This window comes from Prionailurus bengalensis, chromosome A2 (assembly GCF_016509475.1).
Source record: "Prionailurus bengalensis isolate Pbe53 chromosome A2, Fcat_Pben_1.1_paternal_pri, whole genome shotgun sequence".
In the NCBI taxonomy this organism is placed as follows: Eukaryota; Metazoa; Chordata; class Mammalia; order Carnivora; family Felidae; genus Prionailurus; species Prionailurus bengalensis.
In genome coordinates, this window is record NC_057348.1 from 90,628,327 (window position 1) to 90,650,612 (window position 22,286).

At 38.1% G+C, this 22,286-nt stretch overlaps 1 protein-coding gene across 1 annotated transcript in view; it reads right to left on the reverse strand.

The window, feature by feature from the left end:
* Positions 1 to 22,286, reverse strand: part of ABCB4 (ATP binding cassette subfamily B member 4) — a 70,645-nt gene that overhangs the window by 28,576 nt on the left and 19,783 nt on the right. The window contains exons 9-15 of the mRNA XM_043588754.1: positions 20,427 to 20,598; positions 17,832 to 17,945; positions 16,617 to 16,727; positions 16,275 to 16,400; positions 12,752 to 12,955; positions 12,226 to 12,396; positions 4,002 to 4,163 (exon numbers count right to left, since the gene is read on the reverse strand). Of these exons, the coding sequence (XP_043444689.1) occupies positions 4,002 to 4,163; positions 12,226 to 12,396; positions 12,752 to 12,955; positions 16,275 to 16,400; positions 16,617 to 16,727; positions 17,832 to 17,945; positions 20,427 to 20,598 (1,060 nt within the window). The remainder of the gene's footprint in view (positions 1 to 4,001; positions 4,164 to 12,225; positions 12,397 to 12,751; positions 12,956 to 16,274; positions 16,401 to 16,616; positions 16,728 to 17,831; positions 17,946 to 20,426; positions 20,599 to 22,286) is intronic.

A 22,286-nucleotide genomic window follows, 5' to 3' on the forward strand; every position in this document is an offset into this window, starting at 1 on the left:
CCTCCCCCCACCCCCACCCCAACTCATGCTCTGTCTGTCAAAATTAAATAAACATTAAAAAATTTTTTTAAATAAAAGAAACAACTAAGAGCCAATAATCCAACTAATGAAAAAGCAGTGACTATTCTACTTAGAAACATAACCAAGACCAGGTTTTATTAACACTAGGTTGGGCTTTGGAAAAAAAAGAAACCCGTTAGTTTGAGCATTTAGCGAACACTCAGGCCCACTGTGGCTCTTTCCTCCATCTCTGCAACAGCACCAGCAAATAAATGGTTAAGTGAAGCCTACACCAGAAATGAGAAATGCGAGGGCACCAAGACAAGAAGTTCAAAGGGGCTAAGAATCACGAATGCCAGAGCCAGTGGAAATAGCGGTCATCTTAGTGCACACTCCACTCATTTAACAACCGAGGACGCCAAAACACAATGACTTGCTGAAACCACTGCCTAGTTGGTGACAGGCCTTGTCTATCACACGACACCGTTCCATCTTTCACTGTACAACTTCTCCCAGGAACAAAAAGTTACGGAATACCATAGAGAAAGGTCAGACATGTCCTTACCCCCCGGCGGCCTCCCAGCCTAAGTGCCAGGGGGAATGAAAGGTCATTCTTTTAGGGGCACAGATGCAGGCCAGCCAGGGGAGAAAGTGGCCACCTCTTTTGAGGATCTAAGGTGTCTTCACAGGCAAAACCGCACAGCCTTAGTACCCATTAATACAATGAAAACTAAAACTGAATTAAAGGAACATTATTCATATTTTTTAAACTAGGGAAATGATAAAGACCCTGTGATGGCTAGGACATATAAAGAGAGCCAGTTAGTAAAATTTACTCCCGTTCTGCTGGAAAACATTCTCTGGCAAGTTGTGGCAAGAGGTATAATACTTTCTATCATTTCATTTGGTATTTTTACTTTGAGGACTTTTAAATTTCAGCAACTATTATTTATCATGCATCTATTTTGTGTTGAGTGCTTCTTTTTTTTTTTCTAATTTTTTTTAACGTTTATTTATTTTTGAGACAGAGAGAGACAGAGCATGAACGGGGGAGGGTCAGAGAGAGAAGGAAACACAGAATCCAAAACGGGCTCCAGGCTCTGAGCTGTCAGCACAGAGCCCGATGTGGGGCTCGAACCCATGAACCGCGAGATCGTGACCTGAGCCGAAGTCGGACGCTTAACTGACTGAGCCACCCAGGCACCCCCTGAGTGCTTCTTTTTAAAAAACTACAGTTTTATTGAAACAATTCGCATACCATAAGAGCAACTCTTTTGAAGTTGTTGTTTTTGTTGTTGTTGTTGTTTTTTAGTATAATCAGTTGCTTATTTCTTAACCTTATAACAAACTTGCATGGTAGATTTAGTACTTTTTAAGTGTTTATTTATTTATTTTGAGAAAGAGAGACAGAGAAAAACAAAGAGCATGAGTAAGTGGGGGAGGGGCATAGAGGGAGAGGGGGAGAGAGAGAGAGAGAGGGAGAGAATCCCAAGCAGGCTCCTTTCCATCAGCACAGAGCTCCATGCAGGGCTTGATTTCTTGAACCATGAGATCATGACCTTTGCCAAAATCAAGAGTCAGATGCTTAACTGACTGAGCCACTCAGGTGCCCCAGAGTTAGTATTTTGAATGTGGAAACTGAGGCTCAGAGAAGTTACTTGTCAAAAGGTAAAGCCAATTTTTGACTTAACATTTTTAGTACCATGTTTCCAAGGGACAGTATAGGTATCCCCTGCTTTTTGAACATCAGCATTATGCTACTTCATTTTTATGAAAGATCTACATTAGTACCTGTTGACACTAGCAAAAAGAAATATGAAGAGAATTTTTGCTCCTATGAAGAAAGGTGAAAAGTGATAATAGCAATCAGCATTTGTTTTGTAGCTGCTGCCAGAGAGGCTGTGCCCCTGGGCATGGACAGCGGCCCCGCCAACCTCTTTCCCCGGAACTACACTCAGCATTTCAGCAACAAGCCGCCAAAGCTTTTTTTAAAATTAATTAATTTATTTATTTTAATATGAAATTTATTGTCAAATTGGCTTCCATACAATACCCAGTGTTCATCCCAACAGGTGCCCTCCTCAATACCCATTGCCTACCCTCTCCTCCCTCCCACCTGTCATCAACCCTCAGTTATTTTTATTCTCAGTTTTTAAGAATCTCTTATGGTTTGGCTCCCTCCCTCTCTTTTTATTTTTCCTTCCTCTCCCCCATAGTCTTCTGTTAAGTTTCTCCGGGTCCACATAAGAGTGAAAACATATGGTATCTGTCTTTCTTTGTATCACTTATTTCACTTAGCATAACACTCTCCAGTTCCATCCACGTTGCTACAAAGGGCCATATTTCATTCTTTCTCATTGCCACAAAGTATTCCATTGTGTATATAAACCACAATTTCTTTATCCATTCATCAGTTGATGGACATTTAGGCTCTTTTCATAATTTGGCTATTGTTGAAAGTGCTGCTATAAACATTGGGGTACAAGTGCCCCTATTCATCAGCACTCCTGTATCCCTTGGGTAAATTCCTAGCAGTGTTATTGCTGTGTCATAGGGTAGATCTATTTTTAATTTTTTGAGGAACCTCCACACTGTTTTCCAGAGTGGCTGCACCAGTTTGCATTCCCACCAACAGTGCAAGAGGGTTCCTGTTTCTCCACATCCTCTCCAGCATCTATAGTCTCTTGATTTGTTCATTTTAGCCACTCTGACTGCCGTCAGAGCTTTGAACTGTATCTGCGAGCATCTGTGCTGCATCTTGATTTCTTCTGTGCATCTGTTAGCAAGGTATATCCTAAGGTATCAGAAAAGCCTAAGAGAGGTTAATTTGGGGGGTCTGGGAATGCTCAAAAATTTTTCTATGTAAATTAATGCTAATTGCTTCTTTGCTTTATGCCATTTTTAAAAAATGTTTATTTATTTTTGAGAGAGAGAGGGAGAGACACACACAGAGTGCAAGCAGGGGAGGGGCAGAGAGAGGGAGACACACAATCCACAGCAGACTTTAGACTCTGAGCTGTCAGCACTGACCCCAATGCAGGGCCCAAATTCATGAGCCACAAGATCATGACCCAAGTTGAAGTCAGATGCTTAACCAACTGAGCCACCTAGGTGCCCCAAGCTTTACGCCATTTTGGCTTATGAAAGGTTTCATAGGAACACTCTACTTTTGGATAGAGGAAGAAACATGTATTTAGAATAGAGAAATACCGGAAATAAACCAAGTATTCAACTTTAGAAAAATGACTAAGCAATTTATTACATATTAATGTAATGAATGGACTGCCGAGCACCCATTAAAATGTTAGGATCCAGATGATCTGTATCTGAAATGTTAATGGAAAAGAAAAACAACAAAAAAGTCCATGACCATACTAATTACAGTTATATTTATAGAAGTATATACATTTGCTTTGATCTAAGAATCATGTTTATAGAAAAATACTTACAGGTTATTTATTTTGCAAAGTGCACAAGTGAACACAATACAAGGTTAATACAAACCAATAATTATCAATATTACCTGTTTTAGGAGCTACATCACATGATTTTTTTTACAAAGAAGACAAAACTATTCACTTCCTAGAGTCATGAATCTTGCTGTCGGTTTTGTTAGGATCCTCTAGGAAGCGTTTCAAAATCACAAAGGCTCTCCTCCCACCATTAGAGATCCTGGCATTGCCCCCTCACTCCTACCACTTCTCTGATGGTCCCTAATCTTATGGTGGAAAAGACCTGCAAGTTTGAACACATTCCCCAGGCAACTAAGGACCTCTGTCCTGAAGAATAAATGCAAAATGTTTTTGACATTTTTCTCCTCCCTCACCTTTCTCTCTTCCAGGCAGGATTCTTTCGCTGATTCTGAATTGAAGTCTCAGATGCACATTTTAGGTATCTTCCTGAAGTTTTATATTTCTCAGCATGTCATTAGCTGCCCAATATTTTACTAATATAAAGAATACTATATTGAGAAGCAAAAACATATCCTGGGGAACACACACCTGCATGTTAACAAGCTTGAAGTACACCCCTTCCTTCTTCATCAGCTCCCCGTGGCTTCCTTGCTCCACAATGACACCATCCTCAAAGCTGGCGATGACATCTGCATTTCGGATTGTAGACAGTCGATGGGCTATCACAATGGTGGTCCGGCCTTCTCTGGCCTAAAAGGGAGAAGGACAGACGTGGTGCGGCAGGGTCACACTGTTGATATACTGTCAGTAGCACACACAGTCAAGCATCTGGATGCCTGTGTTTGCGGTGGATGAGAGTAGCTTACCCAGTGTGATTAGGGCTCACAGGCATCCTTATCTATGAAAGGTCACAGGGACACTTGAGTTCTGGACCAGAAAGGAGGCCAACCCTTCCAGTATAAGGATGGATAATTCTGCAAGCTCACCGTGCAGGCTTACCCAAGCAAAAGAAGAAAAGGCGTGACCTTTCTCAAGTGTTTTTACACTTGTCTGGGGAGCCTATCTTGCCAGTTATATGGTACGCTAGCTCTTTAGCAGCAATATGTTGGAATTATTGTCAAATGCAGCCTTCTCCGGGGTTCTTCTCTAGGGTTTCTTCTGAAGTGCCTGATTTCAATTGTAATTCTGATGGGCTCCATTCAGGCAGTTTAGGTGAAAATGTAGTTCCAGATGAGGACAGTTTAAATTATAGCTCAAAGACCATCTGCATCACTATCTCCATAGTGGGACCCATAACTGCTTTTTAACAAGTGCCCCCATCTAGCCCCAAGCTAAAATCTACAAATCACCCCAGTAGGTAGTTCAGTGAACTCACATGTTGGCTTGGTGGGTTTATCAGTGGGCATTTAAATCCTGGAAAATGCTCATCAAATTATTCATGTTATGTCATTAATAAAGGTTATTCTTTTTGATTTTCTTTAACTCTATTAAGACAACAGCTTCTTATGACCACTTCTATTCTGAGGCAATAAAACCACATCATTAGGATGGTTATTGGAGTCCAGCTTAATTCACCTAAGTAGTTAAAAATACAAACTAAAACAACAGCCTAGATTCATAATAATCAAAAAGTGGGAGTAATCCATGTGTTCATCAGTTGATCGAAGGATAAACACAATGAAGTACATTCATACAATGGAATATTATTGGGCCATAAAAAGGAAAGATATTCTGATGCATGTTCGAGTATGGATGCACTTTGAAAACATTATGCTAATATCAATTATAGCCAAACTATGGAGAGAGCCCAAGTCTCCATTGACTGATGAATGGATAAAGAAGATGTGGTGAATACATATAATGGAATATTACTCAACCATCAAAAAGAATAAAATCTTGCCATTTGCAATGACATGCATAGAGCTAAAGTGCATTATGCTAAGTGAAGTAAGTCAATCAGAAAAAGAAAAATACCATTTGATTTTACTCATATGTGGAATTTAGGAAACAAAACAGATGAACATATGGGAAGAGAAAAAAAGAAAAAAGAGAGGGAAGCAAATCATAAGAGGCTTTTAATGATTCAGAACAAAATGAGGTTGATGAAGGGAGGTGGGTAGGGAATGGGACAAATGGGTGATAGGTATTAAGGAGGGCACTTGTTGTGATGAGCACTGGGTATTGTATGTAAGTGAGGAATCACTAAATTCTACTCCTGAAACCAATATTACACTACATGTTAACTAACTAGAATTTAAATAAAAATCAGGGAAAAGAAAGAAAACATTACGCTAAATGAATGAAACCAGTCACAAAAGACTAGGCATTGTATGATTCCATTTATATGAAAAATCAAACTTAGGCAAACCCATAGAGACAGAAAGTAGATTAGTGGTTGCCAAGGGCTGGGGTGAGTGTGGAGTGGAGAGTGACTGCTAATGGGTACAAGGTTTCCTATGGGGATGATGAAAATCTTTAGCAATTAGATAATGGTGATGGTTGCAAAATGTAGTGAATATGTTAAAAACCACTGAGTTGTACATTTCAAAAGGGAGAGCCTCATCGTATATGAATTATATCTCAATTTAAAAAAAGAGCAGCCATGAAAATTCTGGAAAAGAAGTTAGTGAGAGGGAAATACCTCCACCAAATATTACACCATTAAAAGCTATACAATTAAATTAGTAAAATCCAGGGGACAGTATCACATGAATAGGCAACTTGATCAATAAAACAAAATAGAGGGTCCAGAAATAGACATAAAACATTTAAGAATTAATGTCTGATAAATATGGCATTGTCTATCATAAGGGGAAAGGTGGAATATACAAAAGAATGGTATTGAGCCATATGTGTAGGCTCCTGGAAAAAAAAAAAAGGGTCTTTCTCCTTCCGTCCTTACACTAAAATAACCACCTTCAACTGTGTTTAAATAAGTATAAAAGAGTTAAACCATAGGAAAAGACAGAGACTAGAGCATTGCTCTATTAGACACTTAAGACTGTCTGATTTTTAGTAAATAGGCCCCAAAGAGGCATTCAAAAATAGTTACTGATGTGGAAGTTGCATGGCTCAGTCCATGTGTGACAAGGCGCATAGGAAATAACTTGATCAGTCTAATCATATTCATGATACTAAAAATAGTGATGTGTAAATTGCTAACAGTGATTATGTTAACATGATAATAATAGGTTGACACTATGTCAACACTAAAAAAAAAAAAAACAAACCCAGAGGAATTACAAACAGACTTGTGAGTAAATGATTGGTGGTGTGCAAGAGAAACAAAGGATATGTTGGTGAATTTAAAAGTTAGCAACTGTCACCCTTGACCAAAAAATCTTGGCCAGAATAGAGATTTGACACAAAGAGATTTCTTTTCAGAGTTATCAGATGTTCCAATGATGAAAAAACACTGGCAAATAAATATCCAAGATTCAAGGACACCAACTATTAAGAAATTTGGACCTTCTGCTAATTTGGGATGTGCAGGGATGAAAGGCAGGCCCAAACAAAGGGAGTACTGATCCATTAACCTTTCTGGAACTTCTGAGGAAAAAAAAGAGGTGGGGGAGGTATATAAAGTGAAACCTTTGGAGTCATTTGATAAAAATCACATGAAAGCTATTTTTTATTTTTCTCTTGCCCCTCCAGTATGGTAACACTGTGAGTAGGAGAGTCATGTAGGTATAAAATCTTGTGGTTATTGACTTTCTTTAAAAAATCAAAATAATAAATCTACATTTGTATTCTTTAAGATCTTATATTGAAGAACCTGTTGTATGTTTTGATAAATAGTCATTGAGTCAAAAGATGATGTTGTCATTAAATTCTTTTTACGTAATCATGTATGATTTCAATGAGCTGGATCACAGTAATCAATTCAGTTAATATTTATTTAGGGTCTACTATGTGCAAGGCAGCGATTGTTAAAAAGATATAAACATAGGTGTGCCCAGCTGGCTCAGTTGGTAGAGCATGTGATTCTTGATCTCAGGGTCCTGAGTTCAAGTCTGGGATAGAGCGTACTTTAAAAAAAGATATAAACACGAACCATTCAGTAATTCTGCTTCTTAGAGAATTTATTCTTTCCAGGAAAGAGAAGGCATATAAATAAATAACTAAATAAATAACTACAGTAAGGTGGTGCCACACATGAGGTACTGATAAATGTAGAAACGATCCACAAGAGGAAAATATTCTTACAGGATAGGTAATCAGGAAAGAATAACAATAGATGAAATAGTGCTATATCCTTACGCTCCTCAGAGGAAAGATAATGAACTGCAAAATTCAATTTTTCATTGTTAAAATGTAGTTTATACCTTAGAATGACTGGCCCAACTGACTGACTTGTAACATTGAGGGGAGTGTAGTGATAAAAGATTTCCCCTTTAAAGATACAATTTATTGTCTGCAAAATATATTAGCTTAGTAATTTTGCAAAATATGGAGTCGATTATGTAGATTATAAACTATTCATGGCAGCTATGGTACATTAAACATGGCCACAAACACTTTGCAGGCATTCCCATCCAGAGGGAAAGTCTGTTTCTCCATCTCCTCAACTCCAGGCAGGTCTTGTGACTTGTTTTGACCAAATGAATATGAAGGAATTGATACTTGTGCAATTTCCAGAATCTGGACTTCAAAAGGCTTTACAGTTGTGTGTTTGCTACCTTGAAAACATAATAAAAGGAAATCTGTCTAATCTACTGGAAGATAAGAAGCCTCACGGGAAGAACTGAGCTGCCTCAGCCAACAGCCATCACCAACTAACTGCCAGGCACAAGGGTGAGGCTATCTTGAATGTTCCAGCCCAGCTGACTCTGAGTTGGAAGTAGCTGCCTGAGGGAGACTAAGCAAACCAAAAGAGGAACCACACCAGCCACCTCACTAAGTTTTGGCTTAAAACAACTGATGCAGAAATACTGTTAGTAACAGGGCGCCTGGGTGGCTCAGTTGATTAAATGTCCGCTTTGGCTCAGGTCATGATCTCGCAGCTTGGTTCGAGCCCCACATTGGGCTCTGCGCTGACCACTCAGAGCCTGGAGTCTGCTTCAGATTCTGTGTCTCCCTTTCTCTCTGTTCCTCCCCCACTCATGTATGTGTGCGTGCATGCTCTCTCTTTCTCTCTCTCTCAAAAATAAACTTTAAAAAACATTTAAAAAAAAGAAATACTGTTAGTAAAGTCTAGGAGAAAAGTAAGGGAATTGGTATTGGAGCCTGGAAAGAGGGTTACCTGCATTATGCAACGTTGCAATAATTGCTTAAGAATGTTTCCTGCAGTCACTTGGAAGAAAGTTATTTTATCTACTGAACTTGTACATCTAGTTTCCAGAGATCTCTAAATAGAATGTTGAAAGTGCCAACTGGATTCCAATAGCTGTATTTTATAAGGTATGGAAAGAGAAAGGTGAGCTAAAGAAAGAGCTATTTGGTTTGCAAGGTGAATTTAGAGGAAACATAGAAGACCCAGTACCTGCTTGGTTGGAAAGTGTATCGTTAACCATCTAGGGAAATGAAGCCAAAGATCAAATCAGTGTGTAAGATTTTTTGTTAAAATCTCTGAAAGATTTAAGGTACAGTCTAGTACACACCTGCATCTACATAAAAGGGTTTCTAAGACTCTTAAGTAAGGGTTTTCTCATGGCAGCTTCACACACAGCCCAAAGTAGAGGGAAGTTTATTTTTGAAAAAAAAAATTATAGATGTGGCTTTGGAGGCTTGAGTGAACCATAGCCAGATTCCAAGTAAACTAAGTTATTAAGAGAATTCATCAGCTTGGACTGAAAGAGACTGAGAAAATTCAAAATATGAAGAGGCCTGTAGGTCCCAAATTTCTATATGCAGAAAGCATACTGAGAAAGCTGATCAGAGGCAGACACAGGCCATTTCTTATTGAAAAGGAAAGACTTTTCAGAGGGAGGATCTAAGAGCTCAGAATGTTCCACTACTGGGGATAGAACTGGGCCTTAATCAAGGACCGCTCCTTTTCCCTGGAGCAGCGGGGTATTTGGCTACATGCACCTGACTGCATTCAGAATTGTATGGACCAGTAACTGCTATGTGCTTCCTGTTCTAATTTTTGAACAAGAGTGACTACCATTATCCTATCCCTGAATCAACAGTACATGTTGGGTGTATCTGTGGAAGAAACTTGTCTCTTTCAGTCACAGATCTCTGGATCAAGATGAGGTTTACGTGAAGAACTCATCCATATCTGGACCACATACAGGTCTTCAGATACTAGACTTTGAACCTGAGCTCATATCTGCATGAAAATTTTGAGGGTATTGGGAAGAGGTGAATTTATTTTGCAATGGGAGAAATATAAATAATTGTGAGAAAGGGTGTGCTGTGGAAGATTTAATATAGTCAAATATTCTTTACAGCTCACCCATTAAGAAGTGGAATCTATTTCCTCCTTCAGTCTGGGGCTGCCTTGTGAATTGCTGTGACCAACAGAATATGATGCCAATGACACTGTGTAAGTCCGGGAGGCTAAGCCTCTAGATGTCTTCTGGTTTCTGCCTCTGGGTACAGTGTCCTGAAAACGCCACCATGTAAGGTAGTCAGGCTAGCCTACTGCGTGAGTATTAGTATGAGTATGAGAAGTCACAGGAGATGCCCAGCCGACAGCCACCATGTGAGTAAGACTGTCTTGGACTGTTTTAGCTAAGTCAACCTTTCAGGTAAATGCAATCATATGCTCAGGTGAAAACAGCAGGTCTAGCCAGCCAATCCACACAACTACTGTTTTAGGTATGAATTTGGGATGATTTGTTATGCAGCAATAGGGCACCAATTCAGCAGTTACCTAAGTTAATAATAATCATGGTAATGGTAGTCACCGTAATAATAGCATCAGCTAACATAACCAAGTGTTTCCCATGTTCAAGACATGTGCTAACAGCTTTACATGTAGTACTCATTTAATCTTTTCAATCATCCTATGACATTATTTCTCCCCCCCTCCCTAATTAAGTCTGCAGTAGATCAGGCTTAGAGATGTTAGTTAATTTGCCCAACCAAGGTCATGCAGCTAGAAAAGGGACAGAGCCAGGACTCCACCCTCAGCCTGTCTAGCACCAAAGCCTGTGCTCTTAACAGCACCCCCCAACAAAGTTGCTAATGGCTTTTCTTGAGGATTTAAAAAAATTATGAGTGATTTATCAGCTATTTTTAAAACCTAAAAGTTTATCAACTGGGGAGTGTGAGTCATAAGCCTAGAGAATACAAACTGCTAAAATTGATGAAGTAACTTGTCCAACTATGAATTAAAACCTGCAAGACTACAATTTTTCTGAAATTATCCATATAACAAAAAAATAACATGCCCAATAATTGTGTTCTTTTAGCACAGAAAGTGCTAATATATTGAATACTTATATCCTAGAAAGTATTGGGACCTGGGCTCTAGGGCTGAATGGGACTTTTTGCCCCATAAATACCTTTCTTATCCTACCTGACTTTTCCTGAAAAAGTCCATGTCAACAGATAAATGCCATTTTAAGTTAATTTTTGTGTTTTTTTTAATTTTTTTTTTTACATTTATTTATTTTTGAGAAACAGAGTGAGACAAAGCGTGAATGGGGGAGGAGCAGAGAGAGTAGGAGACACAGAATCTGAAGCAGGCTCCAGGCTCTGAGCAAGCGGTCAGCACAGAGCCCGATGCGGGGCTCAAACCCACGAACAGATAAATGCTATTTTAAGTTAATTTTTGTTTTAATATATGCATTAAAAAAATAATTTCCTGCTTTAAGTCATGCCTGATTAACCAACCAAATACTAGTTTCCTATGTATATATTTCGATTCCTCAATATGAGACTTAACATACATGAAAGCAATATAATTCAGTGCAAGAATTTGTGAGGAACAATTATAATCTCATTAATCATCATTAGATTAAATTATATGAGATAAGCCAAAAGATTAATCTGATAAACTGGGAAGCATTGATTAACACAGTTTATAGCACACACAGTGTTTACTTAGGATTCAGGTAGAAATTCTCCTGAGAAAATAAGATACATACAGCTTGTCTCTAAAGTTGCAAGAGGTAGTTTGGATAGTAGCTGTTCAGTAACTTGCACATTTGATTATTAAACTTTCTCAAGCCAAATATATTTGTGATGTTTATGTTTTTGAAACCCATTTATAAGGTGTCATCTGACTCTGGTTATTATACTGTGTTGTTAGTACAGATGATATCAGCATTGATCACAGGAGTGTCCCAACATAAGGTTCTTCCTGTGAAGTTTCCGCTTTTAAAAACGGTAGTGAGAGATTTAGAAATACCTGAGCTGGGCATATGAGCTTAGCATCCTTAAAATGCATTGCTTCTTTATGTGCTTAGACAAACACACAAATTGAACCTTATTTCCTTTTGCCTTCCTTTTGCCTTCCTGAATAAAGATAATGTTACTGCCTACAAAACAAGGCAAGTATTTTGAGCTGTTTTTCAGCTGGACCAGCATCTAGGTAACAAGATTTTTCTCTGCACATTTTAACGCAACTACTTTCTGATCAAAGCAACAGCCTATGTGCAGGAAGTAAACGAAGCTACATGGCTCGCTGCATAGACCTGGATTTGGGCTCTGTGCACTTCAGTCAAAGCACACCAGTTAATGGGCCATCTACCTCCCTCTGCAATGTGACTTGACAGAAAAGGGAAATCAATAAAGCCCCAGGAGAGAGCTTCACTTGCTTTTATGTTTATGTTTTTCAATCTAGACTCACAAAGCACTGGCAAGAATTTCCAATAAAGCTTCAGTTTGCTGGTCCTTCAGGTGTTCAGGGTTGACTGACCTTATCCAGGGCTGTCTGAACCTCTGCTTCACTTTCGGTGTCCAAGGCTGATGTGGCCTCGTCCAGCAGGAGGATCTTGGGGTTGCGAACCAGGGCCCGAGCGATGGCGATTCTCTGTTTCTGTCCACCGCTCAGTTGGGCCCCCCTCTCTCCAACCAGGGTTTCAAATTTCTACAACAGAAAACATGGAGGATTTCCTGATGTATTTTAAATAGAAAAAGCTATGGAGTCTAAAATTCATCAAGGCAACACGGAGCTTCATTTCGACTATTGTAATGAGTCCTAAATTACAATAAAATCAATGAATACTGAATTCTAAAAAACTACTTACATATACTCTGTATAAAATTTTACAGGATTTATGTACCAGACTGTCCATATACTCCCAAGTGAATAAGGGATTTTCCTAAACAAAGTTGGACAACCTTGCATCTCAAACATTATTAGCTTAAACTTTGAAGAAACAACTCAGACACATGAATTCAAATTCTAATTTCAAGGGCAAATGCATTAACAAAGTCTTTACCTGTGGTAGTTTCATGATAAAGTCATAAGCGTTGGCTTCTTTAACAGCTTTCTTTATCTCATCCATGGTGACATTTCCACGGCCATAGCGAATATTTTCAGCAATTGTGGTAGAAAATAGCACTGGCTCCTGACTCACCACTCCAATTATTTCCCTGAGATACCTTACATTAAAGGTCCTAATATCCTGCCCATCTATGTTAATCTGAAAGACATAAATATTTCCATTAAATATTTTAAATCCATCTGACATCCAAAGCATCAAGACTCTTTAATTTGTTACAAAAAGTCTTAGCTAACATTTAACTTATTTACCTTATTGTGGTGGTTAAAAATGGTTATAAATGAGAATTAGAAACAAACAGCAATGTGCAAAAATAAAAATGAAAAGTATACTTACTGGGGTGCCTGGGTAGCTCAGTTGGTTGAGTGTCTGACTTTGGCTCAGGTCATGATCTCGCGGTTCCTGAGTTCGAGCCCCGCGTCGGGCTTTGTGCTGACAGCTCAGAGCCTGGAGCCTGCTTTGGATTCTGTCTCCCTCTTTCTCTGCCCCTCCCCTGCTCATGCTCTCTCTGTCTCTCTGTCTCTCTCAAAACTAAATAAACATTTAAAAAAGTATATTTGTTATCTTACACATACATGTTATCTTACACATACAATATGGATGGATTATTCTCCATAAGCAATAATAGGTTATATTTGGGGCACACTATTATTTTTTGCTTACCGCTATTTAAATTTGATTAAAATGTCCACTTACTTACTTAGTGTACATATCATTTTGATGGTATTATGATGTTTTACAATATGTAATATACCATAGTTTACTGCATTTCCCACCTGCTGGACATTTGGCTTCTTTTAAGGAACACTGAAGAATCACTGGAGAAGTAGAGAGTTACCAGGCTAAAGAGTATGATTTATTTTTTTTCTCTGATAACAATTACTTACCTGTGCAATGACTGGTATATGTTGGGTATTTATTATTTGCTGAGTAAAGGTTGCATAAGCAACACTCTAAAAAGAATTTAATAATTTACAGTGCCAGCACTGTATCTGCTTTTTTTTTTCTTTTACAATTTACTACCTCTGAGTTTTATCATTTTGCTTTTTTTTTTAATTAATAAGTGCAAGCCAGTACCTTATAATTGCTTTGTTTTATATTTATTTATAAATGAACATATCTTGAAACTTTTTACAAATGTATAATTATATTTATTCTCAAAGATTTTCACGTTCATATCTTACCATAGATCCAAATTTCTCAAATATTAAATATAATAGTTTTATCATATATAAATCATAGTTCTATGTATTGCTTTCTTTTATTGAAGCTTTACTGATTTTTTACTGAAGAGAAATTTAAGGAAAAATTAAATGAAAACTATACCACTGGACATTTATTATTTGAGTAGTAAGAAAATTGTTAAATCATGATGTAAACACTGAATATCTCTGAGTTATAAAATTTCTGAAGTTTTTTTCCTGTTGACATGTATATTTAAAGTTTATATATTACTCCAATAATTATTTTATTTTATTTTATTTTTATTTAAAATTTTTAAAATTTTAACTTGGGTCTACATCCAACGTGAGGCATGAACTCATGACACCGAGATCAAAAGTCTCATGCTCCTCAGGCTGAGCCAGCCAGATGCCCCTATTCCAATAATAATTTCAAAGATAAGATATTTTCAAATGTGTATTTTTAATGGTTAGTATTTTACTAGGTTGTTTTAAAAATTTTTTTTAATGTTTTTATTTTTTAAATTTTTTCTTTTTCAACGTTTTTTATTTATTTTTGGGACAGAGAGAGACAGAGCATGAACGGGGGAGGGGCAGAGAGAGCGGGGGACACAGAATCGGAAACAGCCTCCAGGCTCTGAGCCATCAGCCCAGAGCCCGACGCGGGGCTCGAACTCACGGACCGCGAGATCGTGACCTGGCTGAAGTCGGACGCTTAACCGACTGCGCCACCCAGGCGCCCCTAAATGTTTTTATTTTTGACAGAGAGAGAGAGAGAGAGACAGAGCATGAGCCACGGAGGGGCAGAGAGAGAGGGAGACACAAATTCCAAAGCAGGCTCCAGGCTCTGAGCTGTCAGCACAGAGCCCGACACATGGCTCGAATTCACAGACCACGAGATCATGATTTACTACGTTGTTTTTAAAAAATAAAGAAAAATATTTACACTTGAGCCAATTCAGAGTTAGCTTTAGCAAATGAGGAAAGGATTATGTTCCTCCTTAGTAATATCAGATTTTTCCAAAATGTGTATTTTATTAAATTAATTAAATAAATAATTCATGAACCCTAAAACTCCGTACTCATTTCTGCCATCTCTATTCTATCTCAGCGCCTTTTAATGTTTTTTGTTTTTCTTTGTAACTTGTAACCTTCTGTTTTCGCAATTGTTGAATTATATTTCAGTGTCAGGTAAACTCAATGTCCTCAGGATGGTACAACTGAGGAAATTTGAATATGTACTGTGGGCTAGTGCTGTACTAAAATTAAATCTATTGATTTTGATAATTGTTTTGTGGTTATGTAAGAGAATGTCCTTCTTCTTAGAAAATATGTTCTGAAGTATTTAAGGGGCAAGGGACATGATGTCCTTAACTTAGTCTCAAAAGTTCAGAAAAAAATATGCCTGTGGTATGTGTGTGTGTGTGTGTGTGTGTGTGTGTGTGTATGTGTGTGTGCAGGCATGCATGTGCATGTATGTTTGTTATATATACATAGGCACATGTGGACAGAGAGAGAAGACAATAAAGTAAATGGGTCAAAATATCATTACTAAATGTGGGTGAAGACTATGTCTTGCACCTTTTGTTGAAGTTTCAATTTTATTTATTTATTTATTAAGTTTATTTATTTATTTTGAAAGAGAGATAGAGAGAAAGAATGAAAGAGCATGAGTGGGGTAGGGGCAGAGAGAGAGGGAGGGAGAATTCCAAGCAGGCTCCACACTGTCAGCAGGGAGCCCAATGTGGGGACTGAACTCACAAACCACGAGATCATGACCCGAGCCAAAATCAAGAGTCGGACACTTAACTGCCTGAGCCACCCAGGTGCCCCTGAAGTTTCAATTATAAGAAAGTTTTTAACAGGTAAAAAAGGTACCCTAGGTTATTAATGTCCCCCATGTCCCAGAAGACATTTTTTAAGAGACAATCCCACTTTCCCCTGGAGATATTCCAACATTTAAGAAAACTCAACTATCTTTGATGAATTTAATTACTGTCCTAATTTAATTACTTCTTGTGACATTGATATCAGCTTGTCAAAAAATGCTGGATGAAATATTTTTGACCAAACCCCAAAATTCTTTGAAAACAACAGTCTCAGTAGCCTCCAGTCCAAATGTTTGAATGCATTGTCTAGATGCATTGCAAGTCTATAGCTTTTTTACTAAAATTGATTCACATGTCAACTGTTGCTAAAAACAAAACAAAACAAAACACTTTTGAAGGGCTAATTGGTACCCAGCTTTCACTTTGGAGAACTTGGTTCTTCCCACTTACCGTACCCTCATCAGGGTCATAGAGCCTCTGTATCAGCTGCACTGTCGTGCTCTTCCCACAGCCGCTGTTCCCAACCAGGGCCACCGTCTGCCCACTCTGAACCTTCAGGTTGAGGCCCTTCAAGATCTGGGAGGGAAAAGAGAGAAGAAGAATCATTTACAACAAAATCCTGAAAGGGGACTAATTTGATTCAGTTTTAAATTTGAAAAAAGTATCAACTAAGGGAATAAAACCCCAAAGGAAAAAGGATATAAATATCAAAATAATAGGGAGTTTAGGTCCTTTATAATGATGAAACAATCCATCTGAGTTAGGAATTCTTGTAAATATTGCTTACAGTACCTTGACATTAGGTCGAGCTGGATAAGAAAAATGAACATCATTGAACTCCAAATTCCCTTTGATGCTGTCTGGTTTGTGTCCTTTCTCTGAAAAACTGTCAATTTTAGGACTCTAAATAAAACAAAATTCAATGACTATTCCATCATAGGACAAACAATTGCACTTTTAAGGAATATGGCTTAGCAAATTCCAAAAACAGGACCTGGAATGGCTCAGTTTCCTTCACATGAGACAGAACCCTAGTTGTAGATTTTGTGTGTGCATGTGTGCATGTGTGTGTGTGTTGTGCGTGTGTGGAAGGAAATATTCCTTCTCAGAAAATAGACATTTTCTGAAAAGTACAGAGGGACATATTAATTCGATTTCTTATAATATCTTGCTTTAAGCTTTTGGCATATATTCATAAATTTTTGAAATGGTCAGAGATGCATGCTTATACACCTGTGATAACAAGACATATTATAATTGATAGAGCCAGGTATTTTAGCTTGTTCTGAAAATGAGCTTATTCCTAAACAACACATGCCATGGATTTGGGTTGTGAAGACTGAAAAGTTGGTTGGGGCCAAGTTATTTAGGAGCAGTGTAAACTGCAAGTATATTCAGAAGCCACGCAGTTTTCTCATGACTTAGGACAATGACACAGAAGGAACTGCCTGAATGAAAGGGCCAAATTTCATTAGCGACTTTGCATTTTATCCGCAGAAATGCAGCAACATGTTTTAATATGTGAAAATTGTATTCTTTATTTCACTGCAGCTGGTAAAACTCATTCGATATAGTGGGTTAAAAATCATATGAATCATGCAGTGATTTTTTTCTTTGAAGGGGGCAACCCACAGCAAAATACACGGCTAATTTTTCCAACCATATGGAAGTCATAGTATTTCCTGCATATGAAAGCCATAGTATTCTTGGTCTAGCTACACCTTGGAAGAGAAAAAGAGAAAACCTTGGAAGAGCAAACGTCTTTACTCTGAACTCTAATAATAAACATTAGTGCAGATGTACTTTTCCCAAATGAGGTCAGTGTTATTCTATTATTTTAAGACCAACTTTTAGAAATATTATTAATAAGAGGTACTTTTGTTCTCTCACTAAGAAAAGGTTCCTTATTTTCACATAATTAATTTTCACAGGATTTATAACCCAAAGCCAAATTTAAGTATGCAAGCCTCAAAGTACGTTTTGACATGGAATGAATAAGTGACTCACATTATCTATAATATTGAAGATAGCATAGGCTGCCCCTCTTGCATTGGCAAAAGCATCAATACACGGAGCAGCCTGTCCAACACTGAAAGCTCCGACCAGAATTGAAAAGAAGACCTGAACAGGAGAATATGAGGAAAAGTTAGAAGCAAGCCCCATTCTGGTGCCCATTGTTACCTCAGATATGACTGAAACACATATTACACTAAGGATTGAGTTTAGTTTATCCTTTTAACATTTTGTTTTCTAATTTAGCAAAAGGGCAAAATTTATAAGGTTAATATAGTATTCCGTCACTCAATGGGCTTCTTCAACATCAAAAATATTTTTTTTTTGTCTAGCTTGCTGAACTATCTGTTGTTCTCCTGAAGTTACACAGAGTCAAAAAGATTTCTCAAACCTACTTCTTTGACTCTGAAGCTAATGCCATTAGAGGGAAACATTTCCCATCAGTATTGTTATTCAGTTCTTTGTGACTTTCTACACCTATACATGAAATTACACAGAATGTTCAAAATGAAACATGAAGGATTTTGGTCCCATGGAATTTCCTATTTTTTAAATAGCATTTTCCATATGTATTTTGATAAGATTTTTAATGAAAGAGTAACAGTTCACATATTATAAGCCACTAAATCACATCTGTGTGCACTAATTCCTTTACACAATCATTCTATACTATAGCAAACAAAATCTAACACATTTCCCTTTAAATTAATATAGAAGCACCAGGAATATAGCTTCAGGAATCCATATAATTAACATAACTAGGAAAACATAAATGTAGAGAAATTACTCCTTTCTCTCTGGTCATGATGAAACATCTACACGTAGCTTGACTGTTCTCTGAAGACAGTAACAGTAACACTTCACATACCCAGAATTCAAATATCCCTCAAATATCTATCCACTATCTGCAGTACCGGTAAGGACCAGTAAGGAAGCAAAGAAGTCTCTACCAAAATAGATGCTATAAAGCTCATGCACCAGAGCTCCTGCCTTTTACGAAGAGGGTATTGCTGGGTTCTCTACATCATGACTATCATTCTCCAGCCCTGCTGGGAAGACATCACCATCCACATAGTACAAATGAGGAAACCAGGTCACAGAGGAGTCAGGATTCTGTCTCCTTCACAAAATTTAGCAAATGAGGAAGTGAAGAAGGTGGAGAGCTTATGAGCTGACCACCAGAAAGGAGACCAAAATGAGAAAGAATAGACTCCTCAATTATGAAAGCTTATCGAGCAAACAGCCCTCAGGTGAAACTGAAGATATCACCCCAGAAAACATTTTCAGATGATTGATTTTTACAATGGCCCTCATTTTTCACCAAAGAGCCAAACTGTGTTCAGAATCCTCTGTTTAGAAACACAGGGAAGTGTAGGTTTTAAAAGGTTGCTATTTGAATGGTTACATGTTGTTTTGATCATCAATGACATGTAAAGATGGTCACAAAATATTGTTGGTTTATAAAAAATACTGCTGGTTATAAAAAAGGTTATGGAAAGATATGCATCATAATCCCAGTTTTGAAAGAAAAATACATACATACAGAATGATCTGGAGAATCTATACCAAAAGTTATCATTAAAAAAAAATTTTTTTAATGCTTATTTATTTTTGAAAGAGAGAGACAGAGCATGAGCAGGGGAGGGGCAGAGAGAGGGAGACAGAATCTGAAGCAGGCTCCAGGCTCTGAGCTGTCAGCACAGACCCTGACGCAGGGCTCAAACTCACAAACTGTGAGATTATGACTTGAGCCAAAGTTGGAGGCTTAACTGATGAGCCACCCAGGTGCCCCCCAAAAGTTATCATTAAGTATATATGGATTAATAGATTATAAGCAACTGTAAGTAGTTCATAATTCTGAAAACTCTGTTTTCTAATCCTTTGTATAACTAATGTATGTTATTTTTAGAATCATAAAAGAAAGCTATGTTCATTCTGAGAAACAAAATGACTTTCCACCTTATATTTGGTATAGCCGATGTTTTATATTCTATAAATTTAGCATTATCTCATACTATGACCTATCTATAATAATATTTACTTTCTTTTTTTAAAAAATGTTTATTTTATTTGAGAGACAGGGAGAGAGAGAACATGAGGGGCAGAGAGAGAGGGCAAGAGAGAATCCCAAGCAGGCCCCACACTGCCAGCCCAGAGCCCGACACCAAGCTCAATCCCACGATCCTAGGATCATGACCTGAGCCAAAATCAAGACTCGGATGCTCAACAGACTAGCCACCCAGGCGCCCCTGTTTACTTTCTTACATGATGAAACTCAATGGCACAAAGAGGATGCCTCCAATCCATATTTGTTCATTCATAAATGTATCCAATTTTTATTTCCTTTTATATGTTATATAGCTTTTCAATTGGTCTAAATACATGCCACTTTTTTGGCCCCAACTCATAATTGTGCCTTGTGTATCCTAGAAGGCCAGCTCTGCCCAAAGGACAGAGCAAAGATTCACCAAAAGAAAAAAGCCTGTAATCATGGCTCATACTTGAAAAGGAGGAGTATGAAAGGAAACAAAAGGTAGATGGATAAACAATATTTTTGGTTTCTTCATCAATATTAGGAAAACTACTTACTGTCATTGCATTTCCAATAGTATATTCTTTTGCTATAACTAGAGTGGATCCATACCAGAAGGCCAGTGCATATGATGCATATATTAATAGGAAGGCAATGCCCATTGAAATGCTTGCTGAAATCGCCTTTTTAATTCCAATCTTTTTGGCATTTTGTAGATGTTTCTCATACCTACCAGAAAATGAGAGGCAAATGTTGTAACAAGAAGACAATCCACAATCAGAGCCATATTCACCTCCTATACAGTTGGAGGCTTAAGGAAGAAAGCCATCAAAGTAAGAAACTTGCTGGGACCCAGCTTCCTGGGAAGTGAACCAATTCAGTATCAGCCAGGACTAGAACCCATCTGAACCTTCTCTTTACTGGTGGTAACTCACCTCCCTTGGTCCCTACAGTCTCCTGTAGCTGTTCCAGTATTGAACGTCACTAACGTCACTCCGGGATATGGTAGAGCTTCACCTTCATGGCCAGTATCACAAGCCAACGTTAAGGTGGAAGAAGAGAAACCAACCCAAACAGGAATGGCATCAAAATGTAAATACTTTTCAGGATGCCGAAAATAGTTAGACTCTACACAACTCAATTTCTCTTCTCTAGGCAAGAGAAAAACCTCCCTCTACTGTTCCATTGCATGAGGGACAGGAATTTTACACTCTACAAGTACTTAAACTTGGGCCTTTGCTGTTTTGTTTTGTTTGTTTTCTGGTCATGTGATCTTCAACTGTCAAGCCAGGGAACAAGGTTATGAAGTGATCACTACTCATAGGATATGGGTTCTTACTGAATTTTTTTAGATTTTCATTAGCTTTCTGTAAAATGGAGTAAATAATGCCTACCTTGTAAGATAATTATGATACTGAAGAACAACATTAGAAAGTAGTTACCACAGTGCTGGTACACAGTTGGCACAACCTAGTAATTCCTATTCCTGTTATTATTACTATTGTTGTTTAGAATTTAATCTCCTCAATATTGCTCATTCTATTACACTTTTGAGTAGCAATTAAAATTCATATTACTGGGGTACCTGGGTGGCTCCGTCAGTTAAGCGTCTGACTTCCACTCAGGTCACGATCTCACGGTTCATGAGTTCAAGCCCTGCGTCGGTTTTGTGCTGACAGCTCCGAGCCTGGAGCCTGCTTTAGATTCTGTGTCTCCCTCTCTCTCTGCCCCTCCTCCCCCTCAAAAATAAACATCAATAAATAAGTAAAATTCATATTAGTGGCTTCTAGGATGTCATACAAAGGTACAAATGTCTACAATGGGTCTGTTAAATTATAATTTTTTTTACATCAATTTATATTAAATCTACCTTTCCATGCTAGAAACAGCAAGTGTGTAAAATCTAATTTGGGATTCCTAAAATTAGGGGAAAAAACACAAGGTATATAAAATGATACTGTAGGGAAAATATATAAAAATAGTGTGTTGCCAACAAAAAAACAAATACCATTCTTTTTAGTTTAGCCAAATGAGATATTGAGCATGTATTAGTTTTTTAAAAAATGTAGTTGTCACCAAAAAGTTTCTTTGTTTAATTACTTAAAGCAGCCAGCTTTCCAGCATGCTTTCCTCAGTCCCGGGCACTGCATTCATTTAGCAGAGGAGCGTCCCTGGGGAGACAGCCAGCATGCCGCGTCCAGCACTGTGATGAGTCCCGTGTGGCTGGGCCCCAGGGCCCAGGGAGATTCAGGCCAGCCCCGTGTGACCCCCAGGCTCCGGTGACAGTGGTGGATGTGCTGTAATTACCTTCACTTAGGTGGCTTGCTTACTGCGGCTAATGGAGCGGTACTGATTACACTCACATCCTGAGGTCCGAGGGAGGGTTAGTGTGCTCTGTGTGGGCTATTGTGTGCAGG